We start from the raw sequence: 17,322 nt of genomic DNA, 5'->3' as shown, positions 1-17,322 counted from the left end.
AGGCTGGCCCCAAATTCACTATATAAGGCAGGATGGAGTTGACCTGATCCTTGTGCCTCCACCTCCAGCATGTTCAGATAAAAAGTATATGCCTCCATGCTGAGCTTTGCCCTCCTCTAACAGATTATAGTGAACAGGGAAACCAAGGCACACTGAGACTGGGTACAGACAAACTCCACTAACACCGTGCCAGCCAATAATATGTGTTGCTGGCACAGGAAGGCCAACCAGGCTTACATCTGCAATCTCAGCCTCACAAAACTGAGGCAGAAGGATCACTGTGAGTTCATGGCCTAGGATACCAGTGAAACCCTGTTTCAAAACAAACAAACAAAAAGACATGTACTCTCTTCTCCTACCCAGCGTGTCACCCAGAATCCTGCAGACCCTCTGGGGTGGGGGGTCTGGGGCTTGAAAGGCAAATCCTGTTGGTGTTTATGCTCCTTTGCTCTGCAGGGATCAGGGAGGCAGCAAGAGCAGGTCAGTCATCAGCCACCCAGGCAGCTTGTGGGGACCAGGCTGTGGCCTCTAGCCTGACCACACTGGGGACAAAGTGCTGAGACCCTGGCCAGGCCCTGCCTGGGTCTTTGCACTGGCTGCCACCTTCTTTGCATTGTGTCTTCTTGTCCCTTGGTTCTCAGCCTTGATGTTGACGTCCTTGTGCTCTTGGTCTGAGCATCATCTGTTGTCCCTGCGATGTCACTCGGGCACCATGATGGAATCTGCATGATTACAATTTAAAAGCATCTCCCAGTTTGACCTCTCTTGTTGATGTCAAGAAGGTGTGGGCCACACTGCTCTGGCCTTCCCTCTCAGGGGTTCATGGAGTTGGTGCTTAGGGGAGGGGAGGGAGCAGAGCAGGAGTGGGTGGATGTTGTGTGCAACAGCACGTGGGCCTTCCCCACTGTAGCAAGTCCTTTTCTGTTCCACCAGCCAACTTCCAAATAGCGACACAGAGACTTATTAATTCTGAAAGCTGGGCCTATATCTTAGGCTCGTTCCTAACTAGCTCTTATAACTTAAATTAACCCATTTATATATTAATCTACATCTCACGTGCCTTTACCTCTCTTCCATTTTGTACCTCCCGTTTCCTCTCTGTGTCTTCTGGCTTCCCCTGTGTGCCTAGATTCCTCCTCCTCCTTTCTCTCCCTGCCTGGAAGTCCCGCCTATACCTCCTGCTTATTTATTGACTATTCAGCTTTTTATTATACCATTCACAGCAATACATTTTCACACAATGTACAAATACAACATTTCCCCTTTTTGTCTAAAGAAAAAGTTTTAATGCTAACATAGTAAAACTATATATGATAAGAACAATTATCAGCTAAGAATTACATTTACAATGTCCAGACCGTCTTCTATTAGGCAAACTTAGAGAAAATATTTTACTTTTTATCCTATCTTAGTGAGTCAAAAGTTTTGTACCTAATTTACTTTCTATCCTAACTTGTATTACTATCTTTTTAGATCTTAAAACATTTTTTAGATAAACAACTTAATCTTTTATGTCTCCAAATCTTGTATACTTAATACCTCTTTTGTGAGTTTCTTTTCTGAATTTGGTAACAAGGAAAACTGTAACTGTAACATTCTAGTTTTTAACCCATCCAAAACTAGAGAAGGATACAATATTACCTGAGCAAACAGGAAGTGAAGAGTAAATAACTTTCAAAACTATAGAAACTACAGAAACAGCATCTTTAGGGCTTCTTGAGAAAACTGGGATAATGGTCAAGTCCTGGGAGAACTAGCTGTATTTTTTTTGTTTAGTCTCTGTGAGATGGGAAAGTGTATAACTTATCTGAAGTCTTGGCTGGGGTAGTCTGTGAGTTTGGATCATCTCAGCCAGCAGCTTTAAAGTTGTTCTGGATACAGAATTTTGAGGAAACTGCAACAGAAGCATTCTGAGAGGCTGGATCACCTGGGCTATTTGTCTTCATTGGTGTCTGGTTCTTTTTTTTCTGAAAACACATAAACTTTTAAAGGTAACATACATATCTGCATTAATACAGTATGGAATGTATGGTGATTTTTTTTTGCTTTATGTTTGCGCAGGTAAAATGCATCTGTCAACTTTATAAGTCCTTTTGAACTGTATAACCAAACCATAATATAAATCTCTGTGCATGCCATATGAAAAGATGACATCTAACAGTAAATCATGAGGACTCTGAAACCAACAAGATTTACCATGTCTCATCCAGTCTCAGAGGTGTTCCCATGTAGAGAGATCAGCATATATGTCGTTTGTCCTGTAGTCTTCCTTGGATTTTTTTTTTAAATATTTATTATTTATTATGTATACAATATTCTTTCTCTGTGTATGCTTGCAGGCCAGAAGAGGGCACCAGACCTCATTACAGATGGTTGTGAGCCACCATGTGGTTGCTGGGAATTGAACTCAGGACCTTTGGAAGAGCAGGCAATGCTCTTAACCGCTGAGCCATCTCTCCAGCCCCCTCTTCCTTGGATTTTTAGTTCATGTCTGTAGCCAAGATTTTTAGGAGGTCTCCCCCAATCAAATCTGATCTTCATTAATCTTGAAGAGAACTGTAACTTTTTGTTTCCTTTGGAAATAAAGTCATAACCTCTCCCCCAGTGCAATATATATTTTGATTTTCATTTTGAAGTTAAGACATTTTAAAAATATATAAGTTGATTTAGCAGTTTTCATAGTTCAATGTCTCTCAGCAAATTTTTTTGTACATTAGCATTTAAAAAATTCAAAAACAACAAAGTACCATTCAGGATCTAGACACCATGTGTATTTCCCACCTTTATGTGGTTTATTTTTTTATGTTACTTTACTCTTTAAGACTTTTTTTTTTCTTTTTCAAATTAATTTTTTATCTGGGCATCAGATGTCACTATAGAAGGTTGTGAGCCACCATGTGGTTGCTGGAAATTGAACTCAGGACCTCTGGAGGAGCAGCTAGTGCTCTTAACTGCTGAGCCATCTCTCCAGCCCTACATTATTATTTTTAAATTGTTCATTTTGTATGTGTATGTGTGACTGTCCTTACTTGTTTTGTTTTTTTTTCTTTTTTTTTTTTCTCTTTTTGTTTTTGTTTTTTACTGTGTCTGTCTAAGTTTTCTTGGTCTAGATCACTTTACTGTCACTGAGACCAACCAAATGGCCAGGCCAGCTGCCAAGCGACTCTGGCGACCCTCTCCACCCTCTCAGTTCCCTGAGAGCTTAGCCTCATGCAGACAGGTTCACCGCCCCAACTCTGGAAAGCTGCTGTGAGCACAGGCATTTTCACCTAGCACACTAGTAGCCCAAGTGCTCTTAAGAGCCCTGCCTCTGTACACGGAGCCTATCTGAGAGACTGCTTTCTTAGCCCTATGTAGCTATTCATGCCTCATCTTGGGCATCACATGTAACAAGTCTTTTTTTAAAATTTTTTTTAAAGATTTATTTATTTATTATGTATACAACATTCTGCCTCCATGTATGCCCACACGCCAGAGGAGGGCACCAGATCTCATTACAGATGGTTGTAAGCCACCATGTGGTTGCTGGGAATTGAACTCAGGACCTCTGGAAGAGCAGACGGTGCTCTAAACCACTGAGCCATCTCTCCAGCCCAGTAACAAGTCTTTTTCTGTCCTGCCAGCCAATTCCCAAATAATGACACAGAGATTTCTTATTAATCAGGAAAGCTTGGCTTTTAGCTTAGTCTTGCTCCTAACTAGCTGTTATAACTTAAATTAAGCCATTAATATTCATCCACATTCTATCACATGGCATTACCTCTCTTCCACCTTGCACCTCCTGTCTTCTCCTGAATGCCTAGATTTCCTCTCCTTTCTCTCTCTGTCCGGAAGTCCCACCTGTACCTCCTGCCTAACTATTGGCCACTCAGCTTTTTATTACACAATCACAGCAATACATTGTTACATGGTGTACAAATATCCCACAACACCCCACTCTATGGGAGACAGCTTCATCTGATGCCGGAGGTGGCCACAGTGCTAGCCCTAAAAGCACTGTCCTAGTGGGCTCAGAAACAGCACAGCAAGACAACCGGAGCCTAAGCAGACCTTGTGTACCACAGCCGAGCAGATGAATTATTACCCAACAGATAAAGAGGGAAAAGGTGGGAATCTCCCGGTTCCCTGATGTGGGGTGGTGGAGTTTCTCCCCTGGGTCTCTCAGACCAGGCCTCCTGTCTAATGCCTCAGTTTCCCCCATCTGCGAATGGAGATCATTGTGGCCGAGCTTGAGGATCACCAGGAGAACCCACAAGATGATGGGTGCAAAGGTCTCTGTTGACATGAAAGTTCTTGGTGTGCCCACTGAGTACACAGGCATTAAGGTACACTTTAAGTTAGGGGTTCCTAGCTGGGTATGGCAGCAGACTCCTTTCATCCCAGCACATGAGAGGCAGAGACAGGTGAACAGAGTTTGAGGCCAGTCCTATCTACATAGCAAGTTACAGACCATCCAGGGCTACATAGTGAGATCCGGTCTTAAACAAACAGCCGGGCAAGGGGGGGGGGGCGGGGTGGTGGCGCGCGCCTTTAATCCCAGCACTCGGGAGGCAGAGGCAGGCAGATCTCAGTGAGTTCAAGGCCAAAGTGAGTTTCAGGACAGCCAGGACTACACAGAGAAACCCCGTCTCGAAAAACAAAACAAAAATGTAAGTCAAGAAACAAAAAAAAAAAAAAAAAAAAAAAAAAAAAAAAAAAAAAAAAAAAAAAAAAAAAAAAAAAAAAAAAAAAAAAGGAAGGGCTGAAGAGATGGCTTATTGGTTAAGAGCACTTTAGAATAATAGATAAATAAATAATAAAATAGAAATAAAATAGGGGGTCCTGGCTAGGAAGGTCACCAGGCATTAATAAGCAATCCAGGACCCTGGCATTATATCCAGACCATCTAGGGAGGAGAGCCTTGCTAGGAGGTCTGTATTTGAGAGCCACAGTTGACTGGTTGGTTTGAGATAGACTTTGATTTGCAGTCCAGTGGGACCCAACTTACCACCACCCCACCCTACCCCCGCCTCAGCCTTCTGAGTCTTGGGATGATAGGCCTGTATCACTGTGCCTGACTAGACCCCTGGTTTAAATCCAGGGTACTAGGCAGGAAACTGCCACGTGAGCCAGCAAGGTCTAGAGCCCAGGTGCCTGACCACAGCCCTCCCCTCCCCCATCCTGGACAAACAGTTTCTTCTCTCTGAGCCTCAGCTCCTCTTCTGTCACATGGGGGAAACTGAGGCAGTTAGCCATCATGGCATGGCGTGGAAAACGTTTCCAGCCCCACTGTTCTTCCAAGCTCATCGGCCACCTCCTACCTTGTGGCAAGAGTGGACCCCTGCTGTATCCCTGACCTGGATTCCTGTCTACTGGTCCTGCTCCTGTGGATGCGCCATCTTGTGTCATCCTGAGCCTGCTGGGATAGCCTAGCACAACCCACCCAGGTAGCCATTCCTGCAAAGATCCTATAAGAATCCCCACCTGGAAACGGTGGACTCCCAACCCCCAGTCACTCCACACCAGAGATCATTTCCTGAGATCACTGCCACCTGCTGGCGGGTAGTGGTACTGTACAGGTTGGGCCTGACAGTTTATCACGGGAAGACCTGGGAGCATGAGGGTTCACCCCTGTTATTCCAGCACTCTGGAGGTGGAGGCAGGCCAGTAGCCAAAAGTGCCAGACCAGCCTGGGTTAGAGTCCCAACATCAGTTTCCCATTAAAACAACCTGCACCTTCCCTTTGAGGTGTGGCCTCGATGAATCTGTGTTCAGCACGTTGCCCTGTCACTAACGCCCTCTTTCTAAACACTTTCTTCACCTGGAGAGGGTCCCACCCACGTACAGTCTCCTGGTTCCCTGTTGTGAGTTGGGACACTTGCGGGTGTCTGTGTAGACCTGTGCTTTGTCTCCTGCGAAGTTCTGGAGCAATCTCAGAATTCCACACAGCTCTGGTTTGTTTGTTGTTTGTTTTTCTTTCTTGCTTTGCTTTTGAGTCAGGCTCTTTCTACACAGCCCTGGCTGTCCTGGACCTCATTGTGTAGACCAGGCTGGCCTCGAACTCACAGAGGTCCCCCTGTCTCTGCCTCCTGACTATTGGGATTAAAGGTGTGTACTACCCACTCCCAGCTCATTCTGGGGTTTTAAGAGCTGCAGTCTCTGACCACTGGGATCCACTGCCTAGTCTCCTGCTCCACACCAGGCAGGTGGCGGGACAGGCCTTGGAGTTCTCAGATCTTGGCACCAGCCCCAGTCCGTCCTTCACTGACTGTGTGGCCCCAAGAAAACCACTGCCGTCTCTGGGAAGATTTTCTCGTCAGTGACAGCAGCAGCAAGTCTGTGCCACCTTCATGCCCACCATTCATGTTCAAACGTCTAGCTCATGCCTCAAGTTCCAGGCATGGGGCTACAGCCTGGAAGTCCCAGGGCTATCAGTAATTAAACAGCCCAGTGCCTCCCCTTGGTGGGCAATTGACAGAGGATGACCACAAGTAAATAATTAGAGAAAGTAAATTGCAAGGCTCTATGGGAAAAATGCTAGGGCAGGAGTGGCATTGGGACCATACTCTCAGAAGCGATTGTTGAGAAGGGACCGACCTGGGGACAAGCAGAGGGTAGAGAGCCCTCGGCACGTGCAAAGGAGCTTGGGAACAAACTGTGGCTGGAGCGGTGAAGCTGAGCAAGAGCCAGGGATCATAAGGCAAGGGTGAGAGGGCAGGGGCCAAAGAGGTGCTGGGGAGAAGAGGTGGCCTTGTTGAAAGCCCTAGAACGCAGCCTGATTGAAGCGCTCCCCCCCCCCAACTTCTCCTCTCCTCCTCCTTCTCTCTCTCTCTCCCCTCTCACCTCCTCCAGCTCCCTCTATGTGTGTCTATATGTGGTGTATGCATTTATGTGTGTGTGCTTGCCCGTGAGTGCACACGTGTGTATGTATGTGGTGTATGCATTTATGTGTGTGTGTGCTTGTCTGTGAGAGCACACACTGAACCCAGCTGTAGACTTCAGCACCTCCCTCTGTCATTCCTCCAGCTCCCTCTGTGTGTGTCTGTATGTGGTGTATGCATTTATGTGAGTGTGTGTGTTTGTCTGTGAGCACACACGGAGCCCAGCCGTAGACTCCAGCGCCTCCCTCTGTCGTCATTCTCCACTCTTTATTTTTTCCCAGATTAAGATAGGTTCGCTCTATTTAGCCTCGGTAGGTCTGGAACTCTCTGCATAGGCTGGGCTAGCCTCAAACTCACAACTCACGGAGATCCTACAGCCTCTGCCTTCTGAGTGCTGAGATCCACCTTAATTTTTGACACAGGTTCTCTTTGAACTTAGAGTTGAGTTCACTGATTCAGCCAGGCTGTTCAGCCAGACCCGGAGACCCTCCTGTCAGACTCCTTAGCACAGAAATGGGCTTACAGGCAGGTATCACAGTGCTATTCTTTTATGTTGGCATTGGGATTCAAACTCAGGTCTTTAACCTTGTACAGCAAGCACTTTACTCTCTGAGTCATCTCCCCAGCTCCTCCCCTCCTTTCCTTTCTTTCTTAGGTCTCTGGAGCCCAGGCTGACCTCAGATTCACTCTGTAGCTGAGGATGACCTTGAACTTCTGATCTCCTCCCCCACCCCTCCATCTCTTGAATACTGGTTCTCAGTAGTACACCAGCACACCCAATTTCTGTGGTGCTGAGGATGGGATCCGGCATTGCTCCACCTGTGATCGGCAAACATTCTGCCCCCTGAACCATATCTCAGTTCTGTTCAGCAGTGCTGCCCAGCCACTTCTGGAAGCAACGCTGCAGCCAGTCATGGCCCCCACATCACAGTGTTTCAGTTGTCCGCCCGGTGGCCCTCTGGTGGACAGTTTAGCGACTTTTAGCCATCCCTGCATATATCTGCAGAACTTTCTCCTTTCCCTAGACTGCAGTTTTTGTCCCCATCCAAGACATTCCCTACCCTCTCCTGATTCCTGGCAGCTTCATCACACTTGGTTTTTGTGGAGCTGACATCCTGACCATGTGGCCTGGAACCCATTTATGTCACTCAGCATTGAGCCTTCTTTTAGAGTTTTCTTCTTTTTTTCAGGCAGAGTAATTTTCCACACGCATCTGGCTGCAGTTTTTCTGTTGGAGGGGGGGATGGAAACTGGTTGCGCCCCCTAGGGGCCCTCAGTGAGAGATGATGCTGTGAGTCCAACTGTTTCAACCTGGGCCAAGCCCTGCTCTCCCTCATTTGTCCCAGAAAGCTGCTAGGACTATTCTGGGTCCAGCTCTGTGTTCCCAGAGTCACCGCCACGGCCCTCATGATGGTTGCACCATTCATTCCTGACGGGTGTTTGACCCCCCTGGGAAAATCTCCAAGGAGACCTTTCACGGAACCTGAGTTCCCTGCAGAGAGTGGGGGCGGGCAGAAGGAATGGGCTCTTCTTACCCCCACCTCACCCCCACCACTCTTCTTCTGGAGCTCTGACCTACTCCAGTTCCCCCTTGTGGGAGGAAACAGCTTTCTGACATGCCCCTGCTACCCCTAGGCTGAGGCCTGACTCCCAGGAGTTGGGGTGACTTTGAACCTGGGAGCTGGTCTGTCCCCTCTCTGTATTCATCGGTATGCGGTCTTCTTCCTCTTAGGGTCACCCAAGGCCAGGCAGCCAGGCCTGGTACTACTGTGCTGGGGAAGCCGAAACAAATGTCACAGCAGCATTGGGGTTCAATGGCCTGTCTGGCATGTTCTAAACCTCAGATCCCATCCCTAGCACCCCAAAACACAAACAGTCGCCCAGCACCACACACACACACACACACACACACACACACACACACACACATACACACACACGCACAAACACACTAACCAACCAAACAAACAAACAAACAATCAAACAAAAAACCCAGAAACAAACAAAATATCACCAACCTGGTGGGGGCTTAAACAGCAGAAATGTATTACATCATAGGTCAAAGGCCAGAAGTTCAAGGTCACGGGAGTGTGTGAGGCTAGCTCCTTCTAAGTGTTCAAGGCTCTCTTGCAGTGCCCTCCCCCCCAGCTACTGGAGCTTTGGCGGCCTCCAGCCACTTAGCTGTGGAAGCTTCACCCTGACTCAGTCCCCTGGTCCACACAGAATCTCACCAGTGGGATGCTCTAAGTGTCTTTGTATGCCTCCCCCATGGGTCTCCTTTGGGTGTGCCCCCTACTCCCATTCCAGCTATGGCCAGATCTCTCCATCGGGACCCTAATGGCTTGGGCTGGCACCTTCCCTGAGCCTGGATGGCCTCCCTGTAAGGACCACGTATCTGGTACCCAGTACCACCCCTCTTAGAAAAGGTTGTGTTGTGTCAACTGGGGTCAAGCGACCAAGATAGGAACTGAGCAGGACGTGAATGTACTCCTGCCTCCCTCCTAGCCCAGGCCTGGTGTGAAGCCACTGACCTCCCAAAGGGCTGGGGACAACCCCCGAGAAGGCAGTCAGCTGCAGAAGTAGCCCAGACTCCTGTCGGGGGTCAGTTTTAAATAGTAGCTAACAGACACTTCCCCATCCTCCCAGCCCTCCCCAGGGCTGCTGAGGTGCCTGGCTCATTCTGGGAAAAGTGAACCCCCATTACCACTGTCACCATGTCATCCTGGATGCCAGTTCAGGGAACAGGTCTGGGGACTGGGGCTGCATCTACCTATGCCAATGCTGGGGGCAGCTCCGTGACAAGATTCCCTCAGAAAGATGCAGAGCTGAGCCTGTGGAGAGCCCAGAGCCCTGGAGGTGGGCGGCAAGAACAGGAAGGAAGGGACCTCCGCCTGAAGTGCTTCACCTGCTGAAACCGTCCTTCTAGGGAAGGATGCTTCATCTCCATGGCCATCCTGACTGGGTTCACAATCACCTAGGAGACACGCCTCTGTGCTTGTCTGTTAAGGTTTCCAGGGAGCTTTGATTGAGGAAAGACCCACCCTGAATGTGTGTGGCAGGGGCACCATCCCATGGGCTGGGATCCCAGACTGAATAAAAAGGAGAAAGTGAGCTGAGCACCAGCGTTCTTCTCTCTCTATCCCCTGACTGTAGATGCCATGTGACCAGCTTCCTCAGGTCCTGTTGTCATGGCTTCCCCACTATGATAGACTGTACCCCCAAACCATGTGCCTAAAAAGAAAAAGAGCCAGGCACTACACTCATCTCTCTCTGCTGAGCCCCAGGATCCCCCTCTCGCTTCCTGTTCCGTAGAGATGTGAGCAGGCTACTGCACGCTCCTGCTGCCGCAGCCTCCATCCACCCTCATCACCACACTTTCCCCTCACTGTGAGGGACTGTGTTCTTCAGACTGTGAGCCACAGTAAATCTGCTTTCCCTTAGGAAGCTTCTTGTCAAGCATTTGGGCACATTGATGAGGAAATCACCACAAAGGAAAGAGCAGATTCTAAAACAGAGCAAGTCTCTATTCTTCTCTCGATCCACACACACTCGGGAACACACCTCACACACACAGAGGCCTGGAAGTCAGAAGTCCAGGTCAGTTTGTGTGCATGCCTCGTACACACATAATAGCCTCTTGGGAATACAGCAACACTCTCCTGCACACCCTTGTGGATATTTACAAACATGAGAACTCACAAACACAGGCACACGCATGCAGGCAGCACCTCAGCCCTTTCTGTGTACACAGCCTGCCTGACACAGTGCAGTGAAGCCTGCAGACTGCTGCCTGCCCTCCCCCCGCAGAATGTCTCAGTCTGAGTCTTGAGGTATCCCCAGCCTGAATCCTAGCTGTTAAATAGCCAGACAGAGTGACATATTTAATGTTTGAATCACAGCCCCTTCCAGTGTCCACTGCCTCAGGTTGCCAGGGCCGTCTGTCTGCCTCTGGCTGGGCTCCACCAGCAGGTCACCCCTGCAACAAAAGCTCCCTCCCATGTAATCCCATGTACATCTTGAACTTCAAGTCTTTCAGGGGCTTTGACTCATACCCCTCGGTGGCTGGCCCTTGCTCTCCGAAAGCCACCAAGGACAAGCAAGTTTTTGGTCCCTCAAGCAGCCAACCCAGTGACAAGGGTGGGGAGGCCAGGCCTCCAAGATGATGCTGGGTGCCTGCGGGGGGTTGACCTCAGAAAGTTCTCAGGGTGGCCACTTAGGCCACAGCCAGTTCACCTGTCTCCAGATGGGTGCCTGGAACGACCCCAGGAGACAAGGGTTCCATCTTGCCATGGTCTCCTGGGCTCTGCTTCTTCTGCCGCCGCTGTCTGGGCTGGCTGCCCTCTCCTGCAGCTCGTGGCTGGCCATTCTGCAGCAGCCGCACCAGCTCATGGTCTTTGTGGCCCAGCACTCGGGGTAGGAAGAGGGAGGACTTCTGTGTGCGGCGGGTCTTGAAGCCCCGGCGTGGCCGACCCTTGCCATTTACAGACACGTACCATGGTCTCTGGGCACCAGGCTGCCGCCGAGTCCCTGGCCCACTGGGCCCTGTGCGATACAGGCGGGAGGCATAAGTATTGTAGCCCAGCTCATGGATCCGCTCCACGAACTCACACTCTGCATTGTAGTGCTCCTGTCAGACAGAGGCCACAGATAACAGCCATGGAGGCCATGATGTCAATAGGACCACACCTCCCCAATGCCTCCCTGCCTCCTGAGGTTGCCTGGACCATCTGTCCATGCCTGCCCAAAGTCTATGCAGCCTGGCCAGCCTACCTTTCCTAAGACTGTGCTCTCTGTTCCAAGTAACTTGCCCTCCTATGAGGACAAAGGGAAGTTCTCTCTTTTTGCTGTAGGTTTGAACTGGGTTCAGTGCTTGGCGTGTGCTAGATAGAGTATGATGGAGGTGGATGAATGGGTGTGTTAGTGAGTATGGATGGATAGGTGGATGGATGAGTGGTGGATGAGTGAATAAGTGTATATGGATGGATGATGGGTTGAGTGGTTAGGTGGGTCGATGATAGATGTCTGGGTGGATAGATGGTTGGGTGGATGGGATGCGTACATAGGTAGAAGAATGGCTGAGTGGATAGATGGCTGGCTGAGTGGATGGATGAATGGATGGATAATAGACAATGAACAGACAGGCTGGAGGACAGAGAAGCTACAGGGCAGTCATCCAACCCCAAGGTTGTTGCAGCTCCATGTGGGAAGGGACAGGCCAGTGTGACAAGGTACTGCTTCTGGGATTGGGCGGCAGGAGGTAAGGAGAGGTGCGTGTTGAAGGTATCAACTCAAGGAGCACACCTGAGGACCTGGAGATGGATGGTTATGGGGCTAAGAGAGGAGGAGGCCCAGCAAGGCTCCTGATTGGCTGAGCTGGAACCAGTGTCACCTGAGACCACTAGCTGGGCTGAAGAGAGCACTGAGTTTCACTGTGCTGGGGGGAGGATTTGCCTTTTGCCAGCTCTCCTATCCCTGAGCTTTCTGGGCTACTGTGATCTATAACTCAGGGAGGTGGGATGGACTGTGGGGTTGTCACTGGCCCATGGTGGCAGTGCATGGGCAGCCACGTTGGGCATGCAGGAAGCCAGGCACAAGCCTGCAGGAAGAAACCTTAGAGGCCAACAGTCAGGTCAAAGAGGCTGGGGCCTTATATAGGCCCAGGTCTTTCTGTAAGTTTGTGAGATCATCTCTGATGTGTTCTCTGGAAAGTTCTACTCCAGCCAGCCATCAGGACCCCTGACTTCACCATCCCCTGCTCCCCTGAAACGAGGAGACCACAGCCATGGTCCCACCCCACTATGCTCTTTTCTGTGGGCAGAAAGATATAAACTGTCACTGAGGACACCTGAGACCTCACCTCATGGCAGAGTTTCTGGGGAAGGGCCAGGTTCACATGTAAAGTCAGCTGGGTTCGCTCACACTAGAGTGGGACAGGACACAGGGTCCGAGAGGTGGGGAAATCGCCAGCACAGCTTTGCAGCAGCTGGGACCCATCACTCAGCCAAGGGTGTGTGTCCATCAGGAGTGTGGAGGAGGTACCGGAGCTCCTGCTTCCAGGTGGCACCAGGGCCATGTGCATGGAGGCTGATTCACCAGGGAGCCTGGGAACGTCCTGTCTCCTCCCCTCTAGTGCTGGGGTGACAACACTTTGGCCAGTTTTGATACATGGGTGCCGAGGACTCACTCCAGCACTAGGCTGACAACCATTTCTGCATCCCTTCCCCTCCTGAGCCAGACGGCTCTTGCCTTCCCACCCTGAGAACAGGCCAAGCACCCATCTTCCTCCTTCCACAGACGCAGGGCAGATTTGCCCTGATCTCTCCTCCCTCAACTGCACAGTTATCTTGGGTTATTCACTCTCATGGAGGTCTGGAACCTTGCTGCCATGTTCCCTATCTCCACCGTTGTAACTCAGAGAGAGACTGACTTCAGACAGGTTGGGTGGGCACTCCGAAGCAGGGGGGACCTGGACCAGCTTGAGTCTGGAAGCCAGGCATTCTACTGCTCATGTTCCTTCTGGCCCCCAACCAGATGCTCAAGCCAGATGGCTATTACACCTGCCCACTAGGGATGGGACTCACCGAAGCATACAGCCGTCCTCTCTTGTTCATGGCCAGGTACCGCCCAGAGAAGAGCCCTTTGATGGCCACCACGCCCACTTCCACCGCAGTAATCTCCAGGATGCCTGGAAAGAGTCAGGAAGGTTCAGTCACCTGCCCCACCTGAGCAGAACCTCAGCCTGCACTAACTCTCATGGGCTTAGGAAGCTGGGACAGGAGGGCAGCCATGACGCCAAGCAGGTCATGGTGGAGGGGTTGGAAGTCCTAGTAGGAAGAAAGCATTGGACAGTAGGTGAAGAAGGGGACATTCAGCCACTGTGCCCAAGACATTAATCCTAACCCCAGGAGAAGACACAGTGGGGGTGTTCTGCCCCATCGGGCATCTTGGGTGTAACACAGATCAATTCAGTTTGTATTGGGTGCCCCCTTGTGAACCGGCTTGTTCTAGAAAGCTGAGGCTGAGGACAAGTGATTTGTCCAAGGTCACACATAGTGGCTGGGCGATCCAAACCCTGGGGAAGAGGGAGCCCCAGGAGAGGAGGTGTCTGAGACTCCTGGTGGAGCCAGTGCTTAATGCAGCCCAGCCAGAGAGTTACCCACACTGTCAGGCAATGGATCCAATCATGGGTGCAGAAAGGTAGCCTGGGGTAGAAGAGCCTAGGTGCAGAGGGAAGGTGACCGGGGCGCATCCAGGCCTAAGAGTAGGTATAAAAGTTAATGGTTCCCCAGATCAGATGGCTGAGTAGCCGCCAAGACTGCCCATCTGAGTTCGGTCGGACCCTTATGGTGGAAGTAGAGAACCGACTCCAGCAAGTGCTTCAATGATCTACATACATATCGTGGCATACAAAATAAATAAAATATAAAACCAAACAAACAAAAATCCTCCAGGCGCCTTTCCTGTGAACAGGATAGTGCTTTTGGGAGGGGAGGGCAATGTCCCCTGGGATAGTGGTTTGAGGATTAACTCCCTTTCCAGGGAGCGCATCTCTGATGCCCGCCCGCCTGGGCCCTAACATAGTCCAGATAACCAGGACCAATTGGGTCCTACCCTATACACGGTTTGGAAGGATGCAAGGGACGACCTTTAGAGCTTGCGCCAGATGAGCACACCCCCTACCCTGGGAAGACTGTAAAGGTGCCTCTCTTCTGCATCTGGAGCCCGCCTGGACGAGGCAACTGGGGAGGGAGTGTTCGTGAGGAGCCCAGCGCTCCAGGCCGGGTCGGGGCTGGTCCCCAGGACGCCCCCGCGGGGCTGCGGCTTTGAAGGAGGAAGCTGCGGTTCCTACAGCCGCCCTCGCCCCCCACTCGGCTTCCTGAGCCCCGGGCGCGGTGAGTTCTGCAGGCCTCCCTCCCACGCGGCGCGCAACACTCAGGCCGAGCTCGGCTCGCGTGTACTGCACCCACGGAGCCAAATCCTGCAGTGCTTGGGAATTGGCGCTAGGTATCATCCAGCCGCGGGACGTTTAGGTGCGTGCTGGCTGCATCCAAAATACGCGGAGACGGCTTTCTGTCCTGTCGCGTGCTCTCCTACAGAGCGCAGGACAAGGGAGGGATAAGCCCGTCGCCGGACGCCTAGTCGCGAAAACCAAGCTCTGCCCAGGGAAGTGTCCTTGGCGCACCGGCTGAGAGCAAAGAGGACGGAAGGGACTGGTCATGCGCCCCGGGGTCGTCAAAACAATAAAGAGGGCGATAAATCCTTATCCAGCGGCTTTTCACTGAGAAATAAAACCTGTCAGAATCGTGCTCGCCTCCCGCGCAGCCCCTGGGGGAGCGGGAAGGGCAGGGCATGTAGATGGGATCTGTAGCTGGGACCGAGGCTTAGTCTTCGGATGGACTTCAGCTCTGCTCCCACCTGGGACGCCGCGACAGGGGGCCGAGCCCGCCTGTCCCTCCCGCCCACCTCTGGCCGGACACTCACTGTAGGCGCTGTTCTCCAGGCTGCCGTTCACGCGGCCGCTGGGGTGCAGCTGGAGGTGGTACTTGGTGGCGCAGTAGAGCTTGCGGCGCCGGGGCGCCCCGCCGAGGTGCTCGTAGACGCCCCCACGGCCGCCCGCATCCCGCCGCAGCCGTGTCCCGGGCCCCGTCGCGGGCCAGCCCGGTTCCAGCAAGCTAAGCAGCAGAAGCCAGATCAGGCCCATCCCGGCATCGCGCCCGCCCGCGGCGGCGGCTGCGCCAGCGCGGGGCTCACGGAAGGAGCGGCGCTGGGAGCACACGCCCGCGCGCCAGGCTGTGCGGACTGTGGCTGGGAGGGAGAGAGAGGGAGAGGAAGACCGGGAAGAGGTGGGGGACAGGGGAGGGAGGAAAAGAAAGAGGGAGGGGAGACAAGGAGAGATGGGGAGAAAGGGGAGATGGAGAAAAGGACTGTGGAGAGAGGGAAAGAAGGCTGGAGAGAAGATGCGGAGAAAGGGAGAGGGAGGTGGAGAGAAAAGACTTCGAATTTTCACCCAGGAATGGGGGAATGTTCCCTTGCCGCACACAGCTCCGAAGAAAGGGCGCTCGGCAACAAAAGGCGGCCGTGGTCCCCGGCGGGGCGCGGGGCTCAGGCCCGGCGTCGCCTGCTCACAGCGCCCCGGCCAGCGCCGTCGGGCAGCCTCTCCTCCGCCGCGCGCCCTGCGCACCCCCTCCCGCTTCTGAAAGGTCCCCGCCCCGCCCCCAGACCAATTATGCCTCGGAAAATTATAGAGCGAGGCCTAAAGGCAGCCGCCCCAGGCCCTGCCACCCCCTCCCGCCTTACATCAATCCTGGGTGCACAATGGGACCGCGGATGACTGATGTCTGCGCAAACAACTTGCGGGGAAGTCTAGCTGACAAACGCTCATGAAAGGCGGCGCCTAATCGAGAGCGATTGCGGAGGGCGGCGCGTGGGGAACCCAGGGTTGGGTCTGTGCAGGTCGCGGCTTCTCACATGAGCCGCTGAGCTGTCCTTAGCTGCCTAGTCTTGTGGCCCAAGGGCCCAGGGTCACTTTATCCTGTAACTCCCTAACTGACTGAAAGGCACCAAGTGAAGTTTACACACCTTGAGCAGGAGTGGTCTATCCCAACGGTGGTCCAGAGAGCGGAGTGGGCAGATAGGAGCAGGGACAATAGAGTCAGAGAGTCCAGGAGCTCTGGAGACGCAGGCAGAGATGGAAATGGGAGTAGGGGAGGCAGGTGGCAAATCCACTAGAAGAGAAAGAGAGATGAGAGGGGTGGAGAAATACCGAGATGCAGAGGGGCAAGAGAGAGAGAGAGAGAGAGAGAGAGAGAGAGAGAGAGAGAGAGAGTCGGGAGAAGATGCCACAAAGGACCCCAGCATACCCTCCTGGCAGGCTGAGTAAGAGTCCCTGGGCTCTTGACTTCAGTTCCCTATCTGCTAGGGGCCTCAGAGAAAGACTTCCTGAGGTGCCAGAAAAGGTCCCACACCACCTCTGTGGCCTGTGCTTCCAGCGCTCCTCCAGCCATCAAGGAACCTCACATAGGCGTTTTCTGCTGAGTTAGCTGGAGGGTCCAGTGGCCTGGGTCACAGCATTGCTTCCTAAGTTGATCCTGAGCTCCAGGAAGAGTCAGATGACATGTGAGATGCTGAGAAATGTTGGGGGGGGGGCTCCCTGATACAGAGCTGTTAATAGCACACACTGGGGCATTATCAACCCTGAGACCTTATATACAGGGCAGCGGGTCCTCAATGAGCTCTCTCCAGCATCCTGAGTACACATGTCCCCCACAGCTGAGCATCCTCAGTGATCTCGCAACAGCTCTGTCCTGGCTCAGGTCTGGAGGGTCTCTGCCCCAGGGCCAGCTCCTGAGAACTCTTGAGCAGTCTAAAAACTGAGCCACAGAATTGCTAAAGCCCTGGAGTCAGCATTGAATGGAACTTGCTTTACAGGGAGCAGGGACAGCTGTCAGGACAGATGGGTGGA

General features: G+C 52.0%; 1 protein-coding gene across 1 annotated transcript; it reads right to left on the bottom strand.

Moving 5' to 3' along the window:
• Nucleotides 1-11,073: 11,073 nt before the first annotated feature.
• Nucleotides 11,074-15,776, bottom strand: Fgf3 (fibroblast growth factor 3). Its single transcript, XM_050137658.1, has 3 exons — nucleotides 15,342-15,776; nucleotides 13,442-13,545; nucleotides 11,074-11,487 (listed from the first exon to the last, which is right to left on the bottom strand). Exons 1-3 carry the CDS (start codon nucleotides 15,559-15,561, stop codon nucleotides 11,074-11,076), a joined length of 738 nt encoding a protein of 245 aa, XP_049993615.1. The 5' UTR covers nucleotides 15,562-15,776.
• Nucleotides 15,777-17,322: the final 1,546 nt, after the last annotated feature.

This window comes from Alexandromys fortis, unplaced genomic scaffold, assembly GCF_014885135.2.
Source record: "Alexandromys fortis isolate MF-2015 unplaced genomic scaffold, M_Fortis_MF-2015_v1.1 scaffold_3, whole genome shotgun sequence".
Lineage (NCBI taxonomy): Eukaryota > Metazoa > Chordata > Mammalia > Rodentia > Cricetidae > Alexandromys > Alexandromys fortis.
This window is presented reverse-complemented; position numbering and strand designations above follow the sequence as displayed.

Bases quoted from the DNA above. Each gene is read 5' to 3' on its own strand.
- Fgf3 (XM_050137658.1), bottom strand. From the start codon at position 15,561: ATGGGCCTGATCTGGCTTCTGCTGCTTAGCTTGCTGGAACCGGGCTGG. The intron at 13,546-15,341 runs GTGAGTGTCCGG...GACTCTTTCCAG, and splicing joins CCTGGAGAACAGCGCCTACA to GCATCCTGGAGATTACTGCG. The intron at 11,488-13,441 runs GTGAGTCCCATC...TCTGTCTGACAG, and splicing joins GAGGACGGCTGTATGCTTCG to GAGCACTACAATGCAGAGTG.